This window comes from Halichoerus grypus, chromosome 12 (genome assembly GCF_964656455.1).
Source record: "Halichoerus grypus chromosome 12, mHalGry1.hap1.1, whole genome shotgun sequence".
In the NCBI taxonomy this organism is placed as follows: Eukaryota; Metazoa; Chordata; class Mammalia; order Carnivora; family Phocidae; genus Halichoerus; species Halichoerus grypus.
Genome location: NC_135723.1, coordinates 78,382,950 through 78,398,664, shown reverse-complemented (window position 1 = coordinate 78,398,664; position 15,715 = coordinate 78,382,950). Strand labels below are relative to the sequence as shown.

Below are 15,715 nucleotides of genomic sequence, written 5' to 3'. Positions count from 1 at the left end.
CACCAAAAGAACAATTTAGTCCTTTCATCAAAATCAAAGGGAAAAATTCGCTTTGGTGCGTTTTGACTGTGATCGGGGAGGGAGCAGGTAGGAGGATTACGGAGAAATCAGAAGAGCTTGGGAATTGACTTTACTTCTCACCAGCAGTAAGACTAGCACTAGCACTAAGGGGTAGCACTTCTTTGAGTTTCGCTGTATGTTCACACGTTGTCTTTCTTATAAGGGGACATCTCTCCCATTCCCTGTCCCCAGCGTACACCCGTAGGGTGACTAGTCCAGGCTGTGAGCTCCTTGTACTTGCTCCAGCACAGCTCCTTGTACTTGGCGGACATTCAGTAAATGTTTGTTCAGTGAATGAAGGAGGGAATGAAGACAGAGATTGCAACTTCTTTATCTTCATCACTCTCCTTCCCTCCACAATGAGTGTGGTCCTGGCATGTACATAGGTGCCCCATTAATGCTAGCTGTGACAGAAATGTCCAAGACTGGTGCCTGATATGCAACATTCAAAGGCACGTGTAAGTGAAGAGTGAAGTGAGGATCTTGCCACTGTTATCTGAGCATAGCCATTGAAATGAGGGTCTGTTGCTTTTTGCTTATTGTTTATTTAAAAACAAACCCCTAATGGGACATAATTCAGTGCCATCTTATCTAGATTTAAGTCAGATTTTAAAGCTTGGGAGAATCATGGCCTTCTGAATTGTTGGTGGAATCGCTTGAGTATGGGATGCCAGTTATGGTAGTTTCATTAAAATTTTTTTTCTCAAATCCTCTAGTGCTTTCTTTTAAAATGTTGATTTCTTTTTTTTTCTAAACATTTTATTTATTTATTTGACAGAGAGAGATAGCGAGAGCAGGAACACAAGCAGGGGGAGTGGGAGAGGGAGAAGCAGGCCTCCTGTGGAGCAGGGAGCCCGATGCGGGGCTCGATCCCAGGACCCTGGGATCATGACCTGAGCCGAAGGCAGACACTTAACGACTGAGCCACCCAGGCGCCCTGTTGATTTCTTTTTTATGCAAATGATGCAGATAAGTCCACAGGGGAGCCCAACGTTGTAACCCCATTGTGCGTTTTCCATGTTCTTCAGGTGGTGAGTGTGGCAGGGGGCATCTCCTTTGTTGATGCAGTTACTCCCATGGATTATTTCCCTGGCTTAAATTTGGAAGGCTATCCTAACAGAGACAGTACAAAATATGCTGAGATTTATGGCATTCCCTCTGCACACACTTTGCTGCGGGGGACACTGAGATATAAGGTAAGCTGCTGTATTTGAGATGAAACATATTTCCTGTTTTGATGTAAGTGATGTGTACGCTTAATTTTTCTTAGTAATCAAAATAATTAGGATAATAAACCAGGTTGGAGTCTGTTTTCTCAGCACTCTTTGAGTGAATGTTTTAAGAGACAACTCAAGATGGCCTGAGCAAAAAGGGAACTTTTGACTCATGAGGACTTGGGGGGGGGGAGGGGAAGGGTCACCTTCAGGTGTAGTGAGTTTTGGGGTCAAGTGACCTCAGGGGCGCTTGGTTTCTCTTTGCCTCTCATCTCTTCCTTGGAGTGCTGGCTGCAGTCCCAGGCTGTACATGGTGGCACGGTGGTGAAAGCATCCCCAGCCTCTTTGGTTCAAATCCAGTGAAAATGAAAAAGTATAGCTAAAAATATCAGTGGGGTCAGTGGGATAAAATATGCCAATCAGCTTTTGCCTTTTGTTTTCATGTCCTGAAAGCTGAAGATATAGTCAGCATCATTTTCCCCAAAGCAAATCTAAAATGTTTTTACCACAAAGTGGGGTGTAGATTCTAGGGGTATAAATGCAAATGTCCACCACACATTTAAGTATTAATCACAAAAGAGTAGTGACAAGAATGACCAGATTAAGACAATCAGTGTAGTTTCCTAGGGCTGTTCTAACAAATTGCTGCAAACCATGTAGCTTACAACAACAGAAATTTATTCTCTCACCATTCTTGAGGTCAGAAGTCTGAAATCAAAGTGTGGGCAGAGTTGTTTTTTTTTCTGGAATTTTGGAGGGAGAAACTGTTCCATGTCTCTCTCCTCTACTTCTGATGACTGCTTGCAATTCTTGGTGTTCTTTAACTTGGCACACTGGTCCAATCTCTGCCTCTATCTTCATATCACCACCTTCTGTGTGTGTCCCTCTGTCCTCTTCTCTTCTTGTAAGGACACCAGTCATTGGATTTAGGGTCCACCTTAAATATAGATTGGTTTCATATCGAGAGCCTTAACTAATTATATCTGCAAATATCCCAATGAGGTCATAGTCTGAGGTTCTGGGTGGATGTGAATTATGAGGGAGACACTTCTCAACCCACTCCAAGCAGCATCTCTAACATACCACCTCTCTGAAAATCAAAGATCTGGTTTTAGATCTCGATGCCCCATGAGATTTCCTGGTGAGGGCAGAAAGGGGGTTTGTCATGTGGTGTTATCCACCATTCACTAATGATCTTTTTCTCTGGAAGATGGAAGACACATAGGCCCATCGGTGATAACCCTTCCATTCTTGTGCATGCTTTCCCCTTGCTCTTTTCTCTTCACTAGCTGCTGCTTTTGCCCGGAACTTTTTCTCTCAGATATCTTCACACTCTCGTTTGGCTCCTTCAGGACTTGGCTCTCATGAGGCTTTCCATACCATGTTATTTAAGATCACAGGTCCCTCATCCAGAACTTTTCCCGTCCCCCTTCCTTACATGGGGTGGGCCTCAGGAGTCAGTGAACACTGGGGGTGTTATTCCTGTGTGCACAAAATTCACGTAAAAGCAGAGGTTATTTCCACAGTGTTGGCACATGAAGTCTGGCTTCTGGTTTGCTTTGCTTCTCCACGTCAACTCCTGTTTATTTATTTATTTGTTAGATTGATTTGTATTTATTTTAGAGAGAGAGAGAGAGAGAGCGAGAGCAGGGAGAGAGGCCAAAGGAGAGGGAGAGAGAGAATCCTCAAGCAGACTCCCTGCCAAACATGGAGCCCCACCCTGAGATCATGACCTGAGCCAAAATCAAGAGTCAGCTGCTCAATGGACTGAGCCACCCAAGCACCCCAACTTCTGTTTATTCTTTTTTTTATTATGTTATGTTAATCACCATACATTACTCCTGTTTATTCTTAAAGAGAGAAAGCCACTATAGTTCTTACTCTTTAAAGCTTTTATTACATTTATTGGCACTGAGCAGCACTTTTAGTTAGGTTTTTATGTATATTTTTGTTGTCTCCTGAAAATGATTGTAAGCTCCTAGAGGGCAGGTACCTGTACTCCTGTGAATGTGATGTCCTCATGATCCAGGAATCAAACAAGATGTCAGTGAAGACAACCAAAGGCGATCTAGGAACGATGGATGTTCCACAAGCCTCTAAGCACAGGAGAAACTCTAGTCTGAACTGAAGCCGTAACATCTTCAGTGCTGGCAGATTTCTTGATTCTGTTTTTTTCATTTTGTTCTAAGAATATAGTAGTTGCATTTTTGGAAGGGTTCAGGAATTAGGATTTTCTTTAGTCTTTTTTTTTTTTTTTTTTAAGTAGGCCCTATGCCCAGTGTGGAGCCCAACATGGAGCTTGAACTCAAAACCCTGAGATCCAAGAGCTGAGCTGAGATCAAGGGTCAGATGCTCAACGAACTGAGCCACCCAGGCGCCCCAGGAGTTAGGATTTTCTGATAGCTTTAGATACAGTCTCTTGCCAAACATGTAGACCCAGGAATAGAATATTTTAAGAGCTTTAAGAATTGGGGCACCTGGGTGGCTCAGTCATTAAGCGTCTGCCTTCGGCTCAGGACATGATCCCAGGGTCCTGGGATCGAGCCCCACACTGGGCTCCCTGCTCAGTGGGAAGCCTGCTTCTCCCTCTCCCACTCCCCCTGCTTGTGTTCCCTCTCTTGCTGTGTCTTTCTCTGTCAAATAAATAAATAAAATCTTTTTTTTTAAAAAAAAGAGCTTTAAGAATTAAATAAAGCTCTCAAGGATGTGTATGGATGACAGCCATTCCCACAGAACCCCAGAAGGTGGAAGATGTTGCAGTGTTCATATCCATGGGGGCCACCATTCTGGGCAATGCCTTCAGTTACCCCTCAGTAACCCAAATATTCTTTCCAGCATTAAAGATGAGACACTATCATCTGAGTATGACAGAGAGGCCTTGGTTACTCTCCTGCGCCTGCCTATCACCTGCGTGTCCTTGCAGACCCAGCTTGCTGTCACCTTCCCATGCGATCTTTCCCAACTCCTTCTCCTTGACTCCCCTCCCCCACATTTGTGTGATTTCAGAAGAAACTCTCTGATTCCTACCTCTCTTCCTGCTCCCTATGTGCATTAGGATAGTGGCTCCTAATCAGCAGAATGGATTATCTCTTTTGTGGGGTATAAGAGAGGGAACTGTTCTGCTAAATACTATTCTGCTGAGCTGGAAGTGCATAACACATGAGGACATTTGCCCTTCTGCTGCCAGAAATACCCCTCCCATGTTACTCAGAAACAGAAGTAAAGACCCAAGTCTTTGAAGGTCTTTTAGGTAAGCTGGCAGAATTGCTGTGACACTCTTGATTCCAGTCTGAACCTGAAGGTGTTTGCATCCATACAGGCAAGTCAGATGACTACTTTCAGCCTGTCTTCTACATGAATTACAAAGACAGATCCCTCTTTTCAAAAAAGCATTTTAAATTTTTTCTTTGAAGGGAAAAATTTCATACACTACTTAATAATTCTTTTATAGGGGTATGCCAAAGCTTTGAATGGATTTGTAAAACTGGGTCTTATAAACAGAGATGCATTCCCTGCCCTTCGACCTGAGGCCAACCCTCTCACCTGGGTGAGTGACTCCAGAATTACATGTTGTTTGCTGTTCTTCAGAAATGGTCAGGTTTGAACTTTGGTTTGGACCAGCAAGGTACCTATCCTGTGGCTTAGATAAACCCTAACCCTCCAGACCCCTTATTTTTCCTTGTTTGTGGAAGGTTGGAGAGATCATGGGCCTGACCCACTGGGCTTATTTCCTGTAGCAGCTTGTGCTATTTATTTGCTCCCTCAGCCCTGAGAAGAGATGGATTTAGGCTCTGAGCTCTACCACTTGTCTAAGTGGTGACCCAGTGACAGTAGATAAACTTGGGCCTCCTGCAATTGATAACCCAGGAGAGCTATTGGTGGTATCACAGAACTGGACTCCCTACCCCCAAATCCCATCAGTTCTCTCATTTGATCATTTTTAACCATGAGTAATTTGAGTTTTCAGTTACTGAATTTATGCCCATATTTGTGTTGCATTAAAATCTTAGAGTCTCCAGGTTGGAAGGGACTTTGAAGGCTTAGAATTGAATGTAAAGCAGAGCTTCCCCTAACTACCAGCTGTTACTTGTTGGTCATCCGACATGAACCAGTGTGCCCATATTCCAGTAGAAATGCCAGCAATTTATCACAAGGAGAAAAAGATCAGTATTGCTAACTTTGATATTCTTGCTAGCTATTGCTTTGGATTCCATTTTCCATGTATCTGAGAGCCTTCCAAATCTGTTTTACCTTTGATAAATGTACATGTTAGACAGGAGTGAATGTACATTTATAGAGTGAATTCTGAGGTTGATGCAGCTGGATTGGGAGGGCTGGTACAGGTATTCTTAGGGGTAGTCTCAGTATTTTGGTAGCTACAGTTTAGAATAGGGGCTGGCAAAATTTTTTTTGATAAAGAACCAGATTGTAAATATATTAGGCCTTATGGGCCATACGTACTCAATTCTGCCATAGACAAATACATAAACAAATAAGCATGGATATCTTCTAATAAAAATTTTCTTTACAAAACCAGGCATTGAGCCAAATATGGCCTGTGAACCAGTTTGTTTTTCCTTAATTGAGAGCTTAACTTTTTCCCTTGAAATCCTGGAAAAAAGCCTTATTTAAGAAAGTACAAAAAGCTATGACCATTGCTTAAGTGTTACTGCTTTGAGATTTTATTATCTGCAAGGTCTTTCTCATCTCTTGAACCTACGAAAGAACTCTGGTTGCTACTGGCAACCGTAGCAATGGGCCCCTTCCACTTGATCCTGGCCAAAATGGGCTACTGGAGGGTGAGGGAGAATGGGTGAAAAAGTAATGGAGAGGATGTGATGGTAAATATGATGCCATCTGTTTAGTATTGATTTTATGTTATGACCCATTTTTATTGCTGAAATATTGTTTTGGAATATAATTTATTGATGGGTGAGTGTGTAGACATGTGTGGATGTATGTGTAAGCATTACCATTTACTATTTCTAGTCATTTCTAATTTAAAATTTGAGGTGCATTTGTGATCAAATGTCTTAATAGGATAATTTCTCAACTGATTATTTATTAGGAACTTAGAATTCTTTATTTTTATGACCAGAAAGAGCTCCTTTGTGATTTGGTTGGGATTTCACCCTCCTCCAAGCATGATGTGCTCAAGGAAGCGGTCTTTCAGAAACTAGGAAGAGACAATACCCAGCTGGAGGCTGCTGAATGGTAGGCACCCACCAGTCAACTCAGCAAAATACTGGATTCCTTCAATATCAATAAAAATATCAATGATTTTTTTAGTCCTTTCTAGGCAAAAAGGGGTCAAGATAGAACCAGGCACTTTACATTGTCTTTGATTAATTTACTGTTCTAATGTTGGCCTATTGTAGAGAGATTGCCAAGTACTGTGTTCACGTGTGGATAAGAAAGTAGATAAAGGGAGAAATTTAATGGCAGTTATAACTTGGGAAATACTTAACTTGAGACACTTCAACTACTCAGTTTCCAAGCAAGGTGGGATATTTTTTTCTTTCCTGGAGGAGATTCTCCTAGTCTTTTGCAACTACTTTAAAATGTTCATTCACACAGCTGTGGCACATTATGCCGGTCTCCCTAATGTGGGAGAACTAACCTGTAAATTAATCTCATGTGAAACTTTGCAACAGCGTGGACTTACTGTGTGTCAGTTCAGCTCCAGGGAGCACTGCCTTGGGGAGTCTGATGCTTCTAAAGATTAAAACATTACTATTTTATTGTTATTTACAATGTAGGAGAGTCCTGTAACTTGGACTGTCATCTTGCTATTCTTCCCTTTCAAGATAAAACCCAAAGAGCTCCCTTCTTCCCAAGTGAGATTCTGTGTAGGACTTGACGTAACACAGCCACCTCTTGTGCTTCTCAGGTTGGGCTTACTTGGGGATGAACAAGTCCCTCAAGCAGAGTCTGTGGTGGATGCACTCTCCAAGCATTTGGCCAGGAAACTCTCCTATGGTAGGCTATGGGGTATTAGCTACACGTCCCAGAAACAGCACCCTAAGATGCAGTCAGCACAACTAGTGAATATGAGGGGAGGGCTGGAACCAAGCAGTAGGGATGGGGAAGTATGCTAGGAGGGAAAGAGCACTTGGGCTATTTTTCCAGAGGGAAGAATAAGAGAACTATCAAATAGGAATGAACTTGGGGAATATAGGAAAGGAACAAATTATTAGTTTTTTTTTTTTTTAAAGATTTTATTTATTTATTTGAAGAGAGAGAGAGACAGCGAGAGCAGGAACACAAGCAGGGGGAGTGGGAGAGGGAGAGGCAGGCTTCCCGCTGAGCAGGGAGCCTGATGTGGGACTCGATCCCAGGACCCTGGGATCATGACCTGAGCCAAAGGCAGATGCTTAACGACTGAGCCACCCAGGCGCCCAACAAATTATTAGTTTTACTTTTAATGCATTAGGGAAATGCTGAAGGAGCTTTTGGGGGCAGAGTGGGCGCCTTCAGGTCTGTAGCCAGGCGACAGTGATACCAACCTGGACAAAGGAACGTGGCCAGAGTGATCACTTCTTGAGTTTTTCTCTTGGCCTTTGGGCTAAAGAGTAGTATAGGTAATTGTCTAGGGACCACGTATGATGGGAGAAGAAACTTGTGAGAGCAAAAGGGTAGGAGCAGATGAATTGCAGTATTGGAGTTGTGATGATAATGACACTGAAGAATGTCTGTTTATTTATCTTAAGGCCCTGGAGAGAAAGATATGATTGTGATGAGAGACAGTTTTGGAATCAGACATCCTTCTGGACATTTGGAAAATAAAACTATTGATCTTGTGGTTTATGGGGACATCAATGGCTTTTCAGCCATGGCTAAAACTGTGGGGTTACCCACTGCTATGGCAGCCAAGATGTTGCTTGATGGTAAGTTCTTTCGTTGGAGATCTGAACCTGTCACCATGTCATCTCCAAGTCATTGAGTGCCTGGATGTCAAATAATTACTCTTGAATATGACACTGGTGTTCACTAAAAGTGAGCTGTCTCAGAAGTTCTAAATACTGACTGACTGGTTATGGTGAGTAAAAGCCATGAGTTTTAGACTTACACATTTTTGGCCCAGTTCAATGACAAGAAGGCAGAGTGATGGGGTGCAAGTTACTCAGCATATCTGAGCTAGAGCTCCCTCATCTTAAAGTGGGGATTGTTATCCTCATTCATAGTTTCGTGGGGTTTTTAAATTTTTTTTGTGATGCTGAAGTGAACTAATACATGAAGTTCCTAAGTTCCTACCACATACATCACCCCCCAGGCAATGCTAACTCTTCCTTTCTTCCCTTCATTTTTCATATTTTAGGGGTGTTAACACTGAAAGAGCAGAGGGTATTCACTTCCAGATCCCCAAAAATACAGACCATGTTTTATTAATCTTCATTTCTCAGTATATTGTCAGCACTCAATAAATATTTTGAACTAAGTTCAAATTTCAACTCTTCTCTCTCCCCTTAAGATCAGCTATACATTCAGTAAGCATTACCTCTGAGTATAATCCTTCATTTGGCACTTGTGAGTGTGCAAGGGGAGTAACAAACATCAAGCATCTAAATGTGAAATACTGAAACAATGTATCCACAGTAGCATATTAGCTAATATCAAATTAAGCGACCTACGTAGTTACCGAGGAACCAGAGTGAAGAGGTGATGAGGGGTGAGGTCATCATGGACTTTAAGGAAAGAACTCAGACTTGCTGTTTCAATCATCCTAACATAATTATTATTGTGCCCAAATAATCAGATTGGTTTTAATTCATTCTGTTGGTGTTATGTTTTTTTAAAAAAAGCATCAGCAAATAAAGCAGACAAGTTAGGTTTACTTTACTTTCTTACTACACTTTATTCTCTGATCATTTTGGCGATAGTTAATGCAGTTAAATGTGTAAATTCTGATACTGTCCCTAAGTCCAGCTCTGCTTTCGATCTGTAGTTAACGCCTTTCCCTGTTTATGGTATGGAGACTCTTGCTGTGGAAATTAACCTTAATAATAACTTTAAAATGGTAACTACAAATTTATTTTCTTCTAGGTGAAATTAAAGGTAAAGGCCTGATGGGGCCCTTTTCAAAGGACATCTATGGACCAATATTGGAGCGAATTAAAGCAGAAGGCATTGTATATACAACACAGAGCATAATCAAACCATAATTGAGAATTATATCTTGTTTTTATCTTCCCAGGCACTGTAGCTCTGAACATTTGTGCAACAAACCTGCTTGCTAATGTGCTGCTTTGAAATATAAAGCATGATATTTTTTGAGTCAGTCAATACAATGATGTTTTTAAAATACAAATCTCTATTTTAATATGCAAACATTTGGAGCAGGAGATGCCAGTAATTACCAGAAAACTTCAATAATTCTACATTCATTTTTTTCATGTGTATGCAAAAGTGAGGATTGTGCTATATGTTAATTTATTGTGCAACTTTTTTCTTGTAAGAGTATATTTTCCTATGATCAGCAGATAAACTTTTTAGTAAGAAAAAAATTTTTCACACAGCTATATTTTTGTATTTTTCAAATTGATTCACTTAGATACTCTTAGATTACCTATCTATAAACCTTTGCAATAATTATATTTTATGGCTTTTTTGGTAAAATTATGATTTATCGAGTAAATCTCATTTCTTACAGTTTTCTCTTGAGTGTTTGGAAAAGGAAATAGGTAAGAGTAAATCAAAATCCACATGATCACCTCATTAGGGACAGAAAAAGCATTTAACAAAATTTAACACCCTGGCGTAATAAAAAGATTCAACAAACTAGGAATTGAAGGGAGCTTTCTCAACCTGATAAAGAACATCTGTGAAAAACCCATAGGTAGCATCATACTTAATGATGAAAGACTGAAAGATTTCCCCTTGAAATCAGAAACAAGAAAATGATGCTTTTGGCACTTATACTCAACTTGTACTGGAGGGTCTATCCAGGGCAGTTAGGCAAGAAAATGAAATACAACACATCCAGATTTGGAAGGAAGAAGTAAAACCACCTCTATCTGCAGATGGTATCGATCTTATACATAGAAAATTCAAAAGATACTTTAAAAAACATTAGACTTAATACATGAGTTCAGCAAAGTTGCAGGACACAGGTAATAATACAAAATTGATTGTATGTCTATACAATATCAATAAATGAAACAAAAATGATACTGAAAAAAACCAATTCAATTTACAGTAGCACGAAAAAGAATAAAATAGGAATAGAGTGTGAGTCCGGAAATAATCCTCATATTTATGGTCAATTGATTTTTGAAAAGGGTGCTAAGACAATTCAGTAGAGGAAAATAATATTTCATCAAATGGTGCTGAAACAACTGGATATCCACATGCAAAAGAATGAAGTTGGACCCCATCCTCACAGCATATATAAAAATGAACTCAAAATGGACCAAAGATCTAAATATAAGAGCAAACACTATAGAACTTGTAGAAGAAATCATAGATGTAAATCTTTATGCCCTTGGATTAGGCAGCGGTTTCTTAAATAATTGAAACCAAAAAGCACAAGTAACAAAAGGAAAAAAAATAGATAAATTGGGCATCATCATCAGAATTAAAAACTTTTGTGCTTCCAAGGATACCCTCAAGAAAGCAAAAAGACGACCCATAGAATGAGAGAAAATTTTTGCAAATCATATATCAGGTAAGGGAGGAAACTATATTTAGAATATATAAAGGACTACTATAGCTCAGTAAGTAGACAAAGAGCCCAATTTAAAAAATAAGGATGTGAATTGACAGTTCTCCAAAGAAGATAAACAAAACCAATAAGCACATGAAAAGATGTTCAACACCATTAGCTACCAGGGAAATGCAAATCAAACCTATAATGAGATACCACTTCATACAGGATAGTTAAAATGAAAAAGGTAGTAAGTGTTTGTGGGGATGTGGAGAAACTGGAATCCTTGTAAACTGCTGGTGGAAGTGTAAAATTATGCAGTCACTTGAGAAAACAGTTTGGAAGTTCCTCAGAAGGTAAAGCATAGAGTTACCATAGGAGCCAGCAACCCCACTCTTAGGTACGTACCCAAGAGAAACTAAAACATATGTCCACACAAAAACTTTTACGCAAATGTTTATGGCAGCATTATTCACAATAGCAAATATCAAAATAAGCCAAATGTTCATAAACAAATAAATGAATAAACAAAATGTGGCATATCCATACAATGGAATATCATTTGGCAATAAAAGAGAAATGAAGTTCTGATACATGCTACCACATGGATGAACCTTGAAAAGATTATGCTAAGTGAAAGAAGCCAGACACAGAAGTCCACATCATGGTATGATCTCATTTGTATGAAATTGTCCAGAGTAGTCAAATCTATATATAGAGAAAATAGATTAGTGGCTGCCTAAGGCTGGGGGTTTGGGGGAGAGTTGGGAGTGACTCCTAATGAGTTTGGGTTTCTTCTTAGGGTGATGAAAATGTTGTAGAGTCGATTGAGGTAATGGTGTCACAACTTTGTGAATAGACTAAAAATCACTAAACTGTATATTTTGAATTATATAGGATATGAATTACATCTCAAGTTGCTATAACATGATTATAATTTTTTTTCCTTGGGGGAAAATATAAACTACTCTTTTTGAAATACAGAGTAAACCCTTGTTTGACATTCTGGGACTATACACATACCCTGGTATGGAACGGATTCTGCCCATGAAATAAGCAGCTATTGTGTGTGGGGTATATGGAAGTTGAGAAAACATCTATGCTATTTGAAAAGGGTCAAAGTTGATTAAGGCCTAGTCCTACCTGTCAAAAATAATATGTGGAGATCAGTATTAATAAGTAAAGACATTTGTGTTACGGCACTTTTTTTTTTTACCACAACATTGAGTTCAGCAAAGTCAATCAGGAATTATGAGTGTCACATTGATTCTACCTCCAATCTGGAATAATGCCCAGATACAGTGGGAACTAGGGAAGTAACATCTTAGGTGGGTGAGGGAAAAGTTTAAATATCTCTAAGCTAAGATCTCATTAGCTTTAACATAAATGTCAGGCAAAATGTTATTGCAAAAGAGGGAAGCCCAAACGAGTTTAACTGGTTTGGGCTTCATAATACCAATGAATGATAAAGGGGATATGATTGAAGAGCTAGTCTATTGTCAGTGCTAGAAAAGAATTGTCAGTAAGCTTGAGTAAAGGTGGATGTAATCACACACTGCATTGTCTCAAGTTTTCCAGCAGAAATGAAGGTGATGGTAAGATAGAATGGGAGCTTATAATTACAAGCATATGGCTTGCTCAGGGGTCAGCAGACTTTTTACTATAAAGGGCTAGATACTACATATTTTAGACTTTGTAGGCCAAAAGGGGCCATAATTGTTCATTTCTGCCTTTGTAGTGTGAAATCAATCATAGACAGTACATAAATGAATGGACATGACTGTGTTCCAATAAAACTTCATTTACAAAAAACAAGTGACGGGCAGACTTGGCCCTTGAGCCATAGTTTGTTAACCTCTGGTCCTACCATTAGAGTAGACTGAATGCTCACATCTTCCAGATCTCTCTTGGCCTCTTTCATATAAAATCCATATTTATGTTGTCCAGTTTTCCTTGTCCTAGACAAAATAGATACTAGAAGCTCCTAAAGAGCAGTTTGGTTGGTTCAACAATACACGAGCTCTTTCCTTCTCCATAAAATAAGTATAATAATAACTTGCAGGATGGTTATAAAGATGAATGAGCAAATGTAAGGGAAAGCCTGGCACCTCGTAGATGTTCAAAGCTAGTATTCTTCTCTCTTTTGCAATAACATTTTGCCTGACATTTATGTTTAAGTTAATGAGATCTTAGAGATGTTTTTTCAGTCATTTGGATATCTTTGGAAGAATCCTCAAAGATCCATGCTGCTCAAACAAGCTATAGATACTTCTGCTCCATAATGAGAATCTTAAAACAATAGAATGGAAAGGAACAGAATAATCACCTGGTTGGGCCATTGATTTTACAGAAGAGAAAATGTGTCTCACAAAGTTAAATGATTTGCCTAAGGTGACAAGACTTAATATTGAAATTTGATCATTTGAGGTCATTCAAAATACTTGATAAAATTTGGGAAGCACTTTGATTTATAAAACCTCTTTTATGGTGGGTTATTAGGACCACCACTGGCCCATATGGTGCCTTCTTGAGAATTAGAGAAAGACACTGCTTCTTCAAGACACTTCTGTCAAAAACTTACTGTCAAACATGTAATTTATCACAACACTTTACTACCCTCGTGGGTATTAATCATTTAAGTACATGTCATAATATTGGATGCCTGTGATGTGATTAGCTCCCCTGTAGATGCAGTGCACAACTCTCACAGCCATGCAGGTAACCACTGTTGTTATCCTTATGTGCTGTCTAGATCACCTTTACAAGGCTTTACATTTGTTTTGTTTTTTGTTTTTTTTTAAAGATTTTATTTATTTGACAGAGAGATCACAAGCGTGGGGAAGGGAGAGAGGGAGAGGGAGAAGCAGGCTCTCTGCCAAGCAGGGAGCCCGATGCGGGGCTCGATCCCAAGACCCCGGGATCATGACCTGAGCCGAAGGCAGACGTCTAACCGACTGAGCCACCCAGGTGCCCCAAGGCTTTACATTTGTTGATTGTCTGCAGTGAAACTACATTTACCAGACTTGAATTCCACTGGAAAGGATCCAGTGAGAAAAGCTTCCTGTTTTAGGGCAATGCTTTAGTCACTGACAGCTAATCTATTAGCTTCCTTTTTCCAATTTTGTTATAGTCCTAACACTCATTTTTAATTTTTATTGATTAGCAAGAATTACGAAACAGTGTTGAGTCCTAACTTTCAAGGTTAACACATCCTGACCCTCTAAGTTACTGGTTTAGTAGAATAGAAGGTTTCTGGTGTCTTCCAGTGTTCTGCTGATTGATAAGTATACTACATCACTGCATAAACCCTGAGAATCCCACTGCCAGCCTCAGAGCCTGGTGAAACTTCATTGCGGTTGCTCCCCTTTTTGTTCGATTAAAGATGACTCTAGGCTGTTGCCAGGCACAACTAAAGCAGCAGCCCAGCACTTGGCTTCAGTTCATTCTGAAGTTCATTTCTTCCAAGCCAGGTTCTTGGTGAAGCTGGCACAGGGTGAAGTGGGCCCCCATACTTGGTCAGAACGCAGTAACTCCAATAAAGAAAAACCATGCTTGTCTTACTAGCCAACTGTTGATAAAAGGAGTTTTTTCTTTCTTCTTAAGTTGAAGGAAATACTTAAAAGGAGATAGAAATTAAAAGGGAACTGATAGAGGAAAGAAACTGGAATAGACTGTAAAACAGAGAAGACCAGGAGAAAAGATGAGAGGCATGTATTATTAAAATACTGTAATAATGTTTTAAAAAAAACTTAAAAACTTTGGCTGGCACAAGATGGTTCTATTTAGTTTCTGGTCTATGAGATTTGAAATTTAATATTGGCTGAATTATGCAACCATTATGCAAACAGTTCAATATGTAAGATGCTCAATGAAGACAGTGGTCCTTTTCAGGGTCCTACTCATCTGCCCTTATGTTAAAGGAAGACATTCTTCAGAGTTCTTTCCCAGCCTCTATTTTCTTTCTATATGTTCTCTCTGGGTGTGTGCATCCCACCCTTTGGCTTCAAATATTACCTATATCTCTAAGGAATCCCTAACTTTCTCATTTGAGCTTCTGAGTATGTATATAACTACCTACTAATATCTCTCTTGGGATATCTCCCCAACTTCTTAAACTCAATGTTGATTTGAGAGTTTGTAGTATAAACCTGTGTTTTTCAGTGGGGCCACTCTAGGAATTTCCCCCAAAAGTAGCTCTTCCACCTGATTGCCCATTTCAGGAAATGGCAACCACTATCTTCTCCCTGCTCTGGATGTAATCCTTGATGCTTTCCTTTCTCTTATTCCCATATTCAGCAAATCAGGACTTCTTCCTCTTCTCCACCGAATCCATCCTTATCCATCCTCGGACTCCATCCTTGTCTTTCTACCCATGCATAGCTAGCCTCATACAGAATTACTTTCTCGATGTCCATTCTCCTCACAGCAGACACATTAGTCTTTCAATATGATCTTCCCCTGACTCATTTTCCTAATTACAAGTATTTTCTGGGATTCCTCACCATTTAAACTACTTGTACTTAAAGCATTGTCTCAGGGTCTGCTTCTGTGGGAACTCAAACTAAGATTCCAGTGTATTTTTAGCACCCATCATGAGGCCTGGCATATAGTAATGTATATATATATAATATATGTATATACACATATATATAGTACTGACATACTTATACAAGCCTGGTGGTAAGGTGTGGTAGAGGTGGAAGTGTAGATAAGGGAAGGTTGTTATAGGCTCTGCTTGTATATAAAGCAGTTTTAGGTTATTTTTTAGCATTAGCCAATACTGAAGAGGCATATTTTT

At 39.6% G+C, this 15,715-nt stretch overlaps 1 protein-coding gene across 3 annotated transcripts in view; it reads left to right on the top strand.

The window, feature by feature from the left end:
- Positions 1 to 11,828, top strand: part of AASS (aminoadipate-semialdehyde synthase) — a 57,250-nt gene extending 45,422 nt beyond the window's left edge. For 2 of the 3 annotated variants that reach the window (XM_036122351.2, XM_036122352.2), the window contains 6 exons: positions 1,089 to 1,256; positions 4,726 to 4,821; positions 6,373 to 6,488; positions 7,165 to 7,253; positions 7,985 to 8,161; positions 9,318 to 11,828. In XM_036122351.2, coding sequence (XP_035978244.2) covers positions 1,089 to 1,256; positions 4,726 to 4,821; positions 6,373 to 6,488; positions 7,165 to 7,253; positions 7,985 to 8,161; positions 9,318 to 9,436 — 765 coding nt within the window. In that variant the 3' untranslated portion in view covers positions 9,437 to 11,828. Of the gene's footprint in view, positions 1 to 1,088; positions 1,257 to 4,329; positions 4,525 to 4,725; positions 4,822 to 6,372; positions 6,489 to 7,164; positions 7,254 to 7,984; positions 8,162 to 9,317 lie in introns of those variants that run through there. The other variant, XR_004926555.2, reaches the window with a different exon arrangement.
- The last annotated feature ends 3,887 nt before the right edge of the window (positions 11,829 to 15,715 follow it).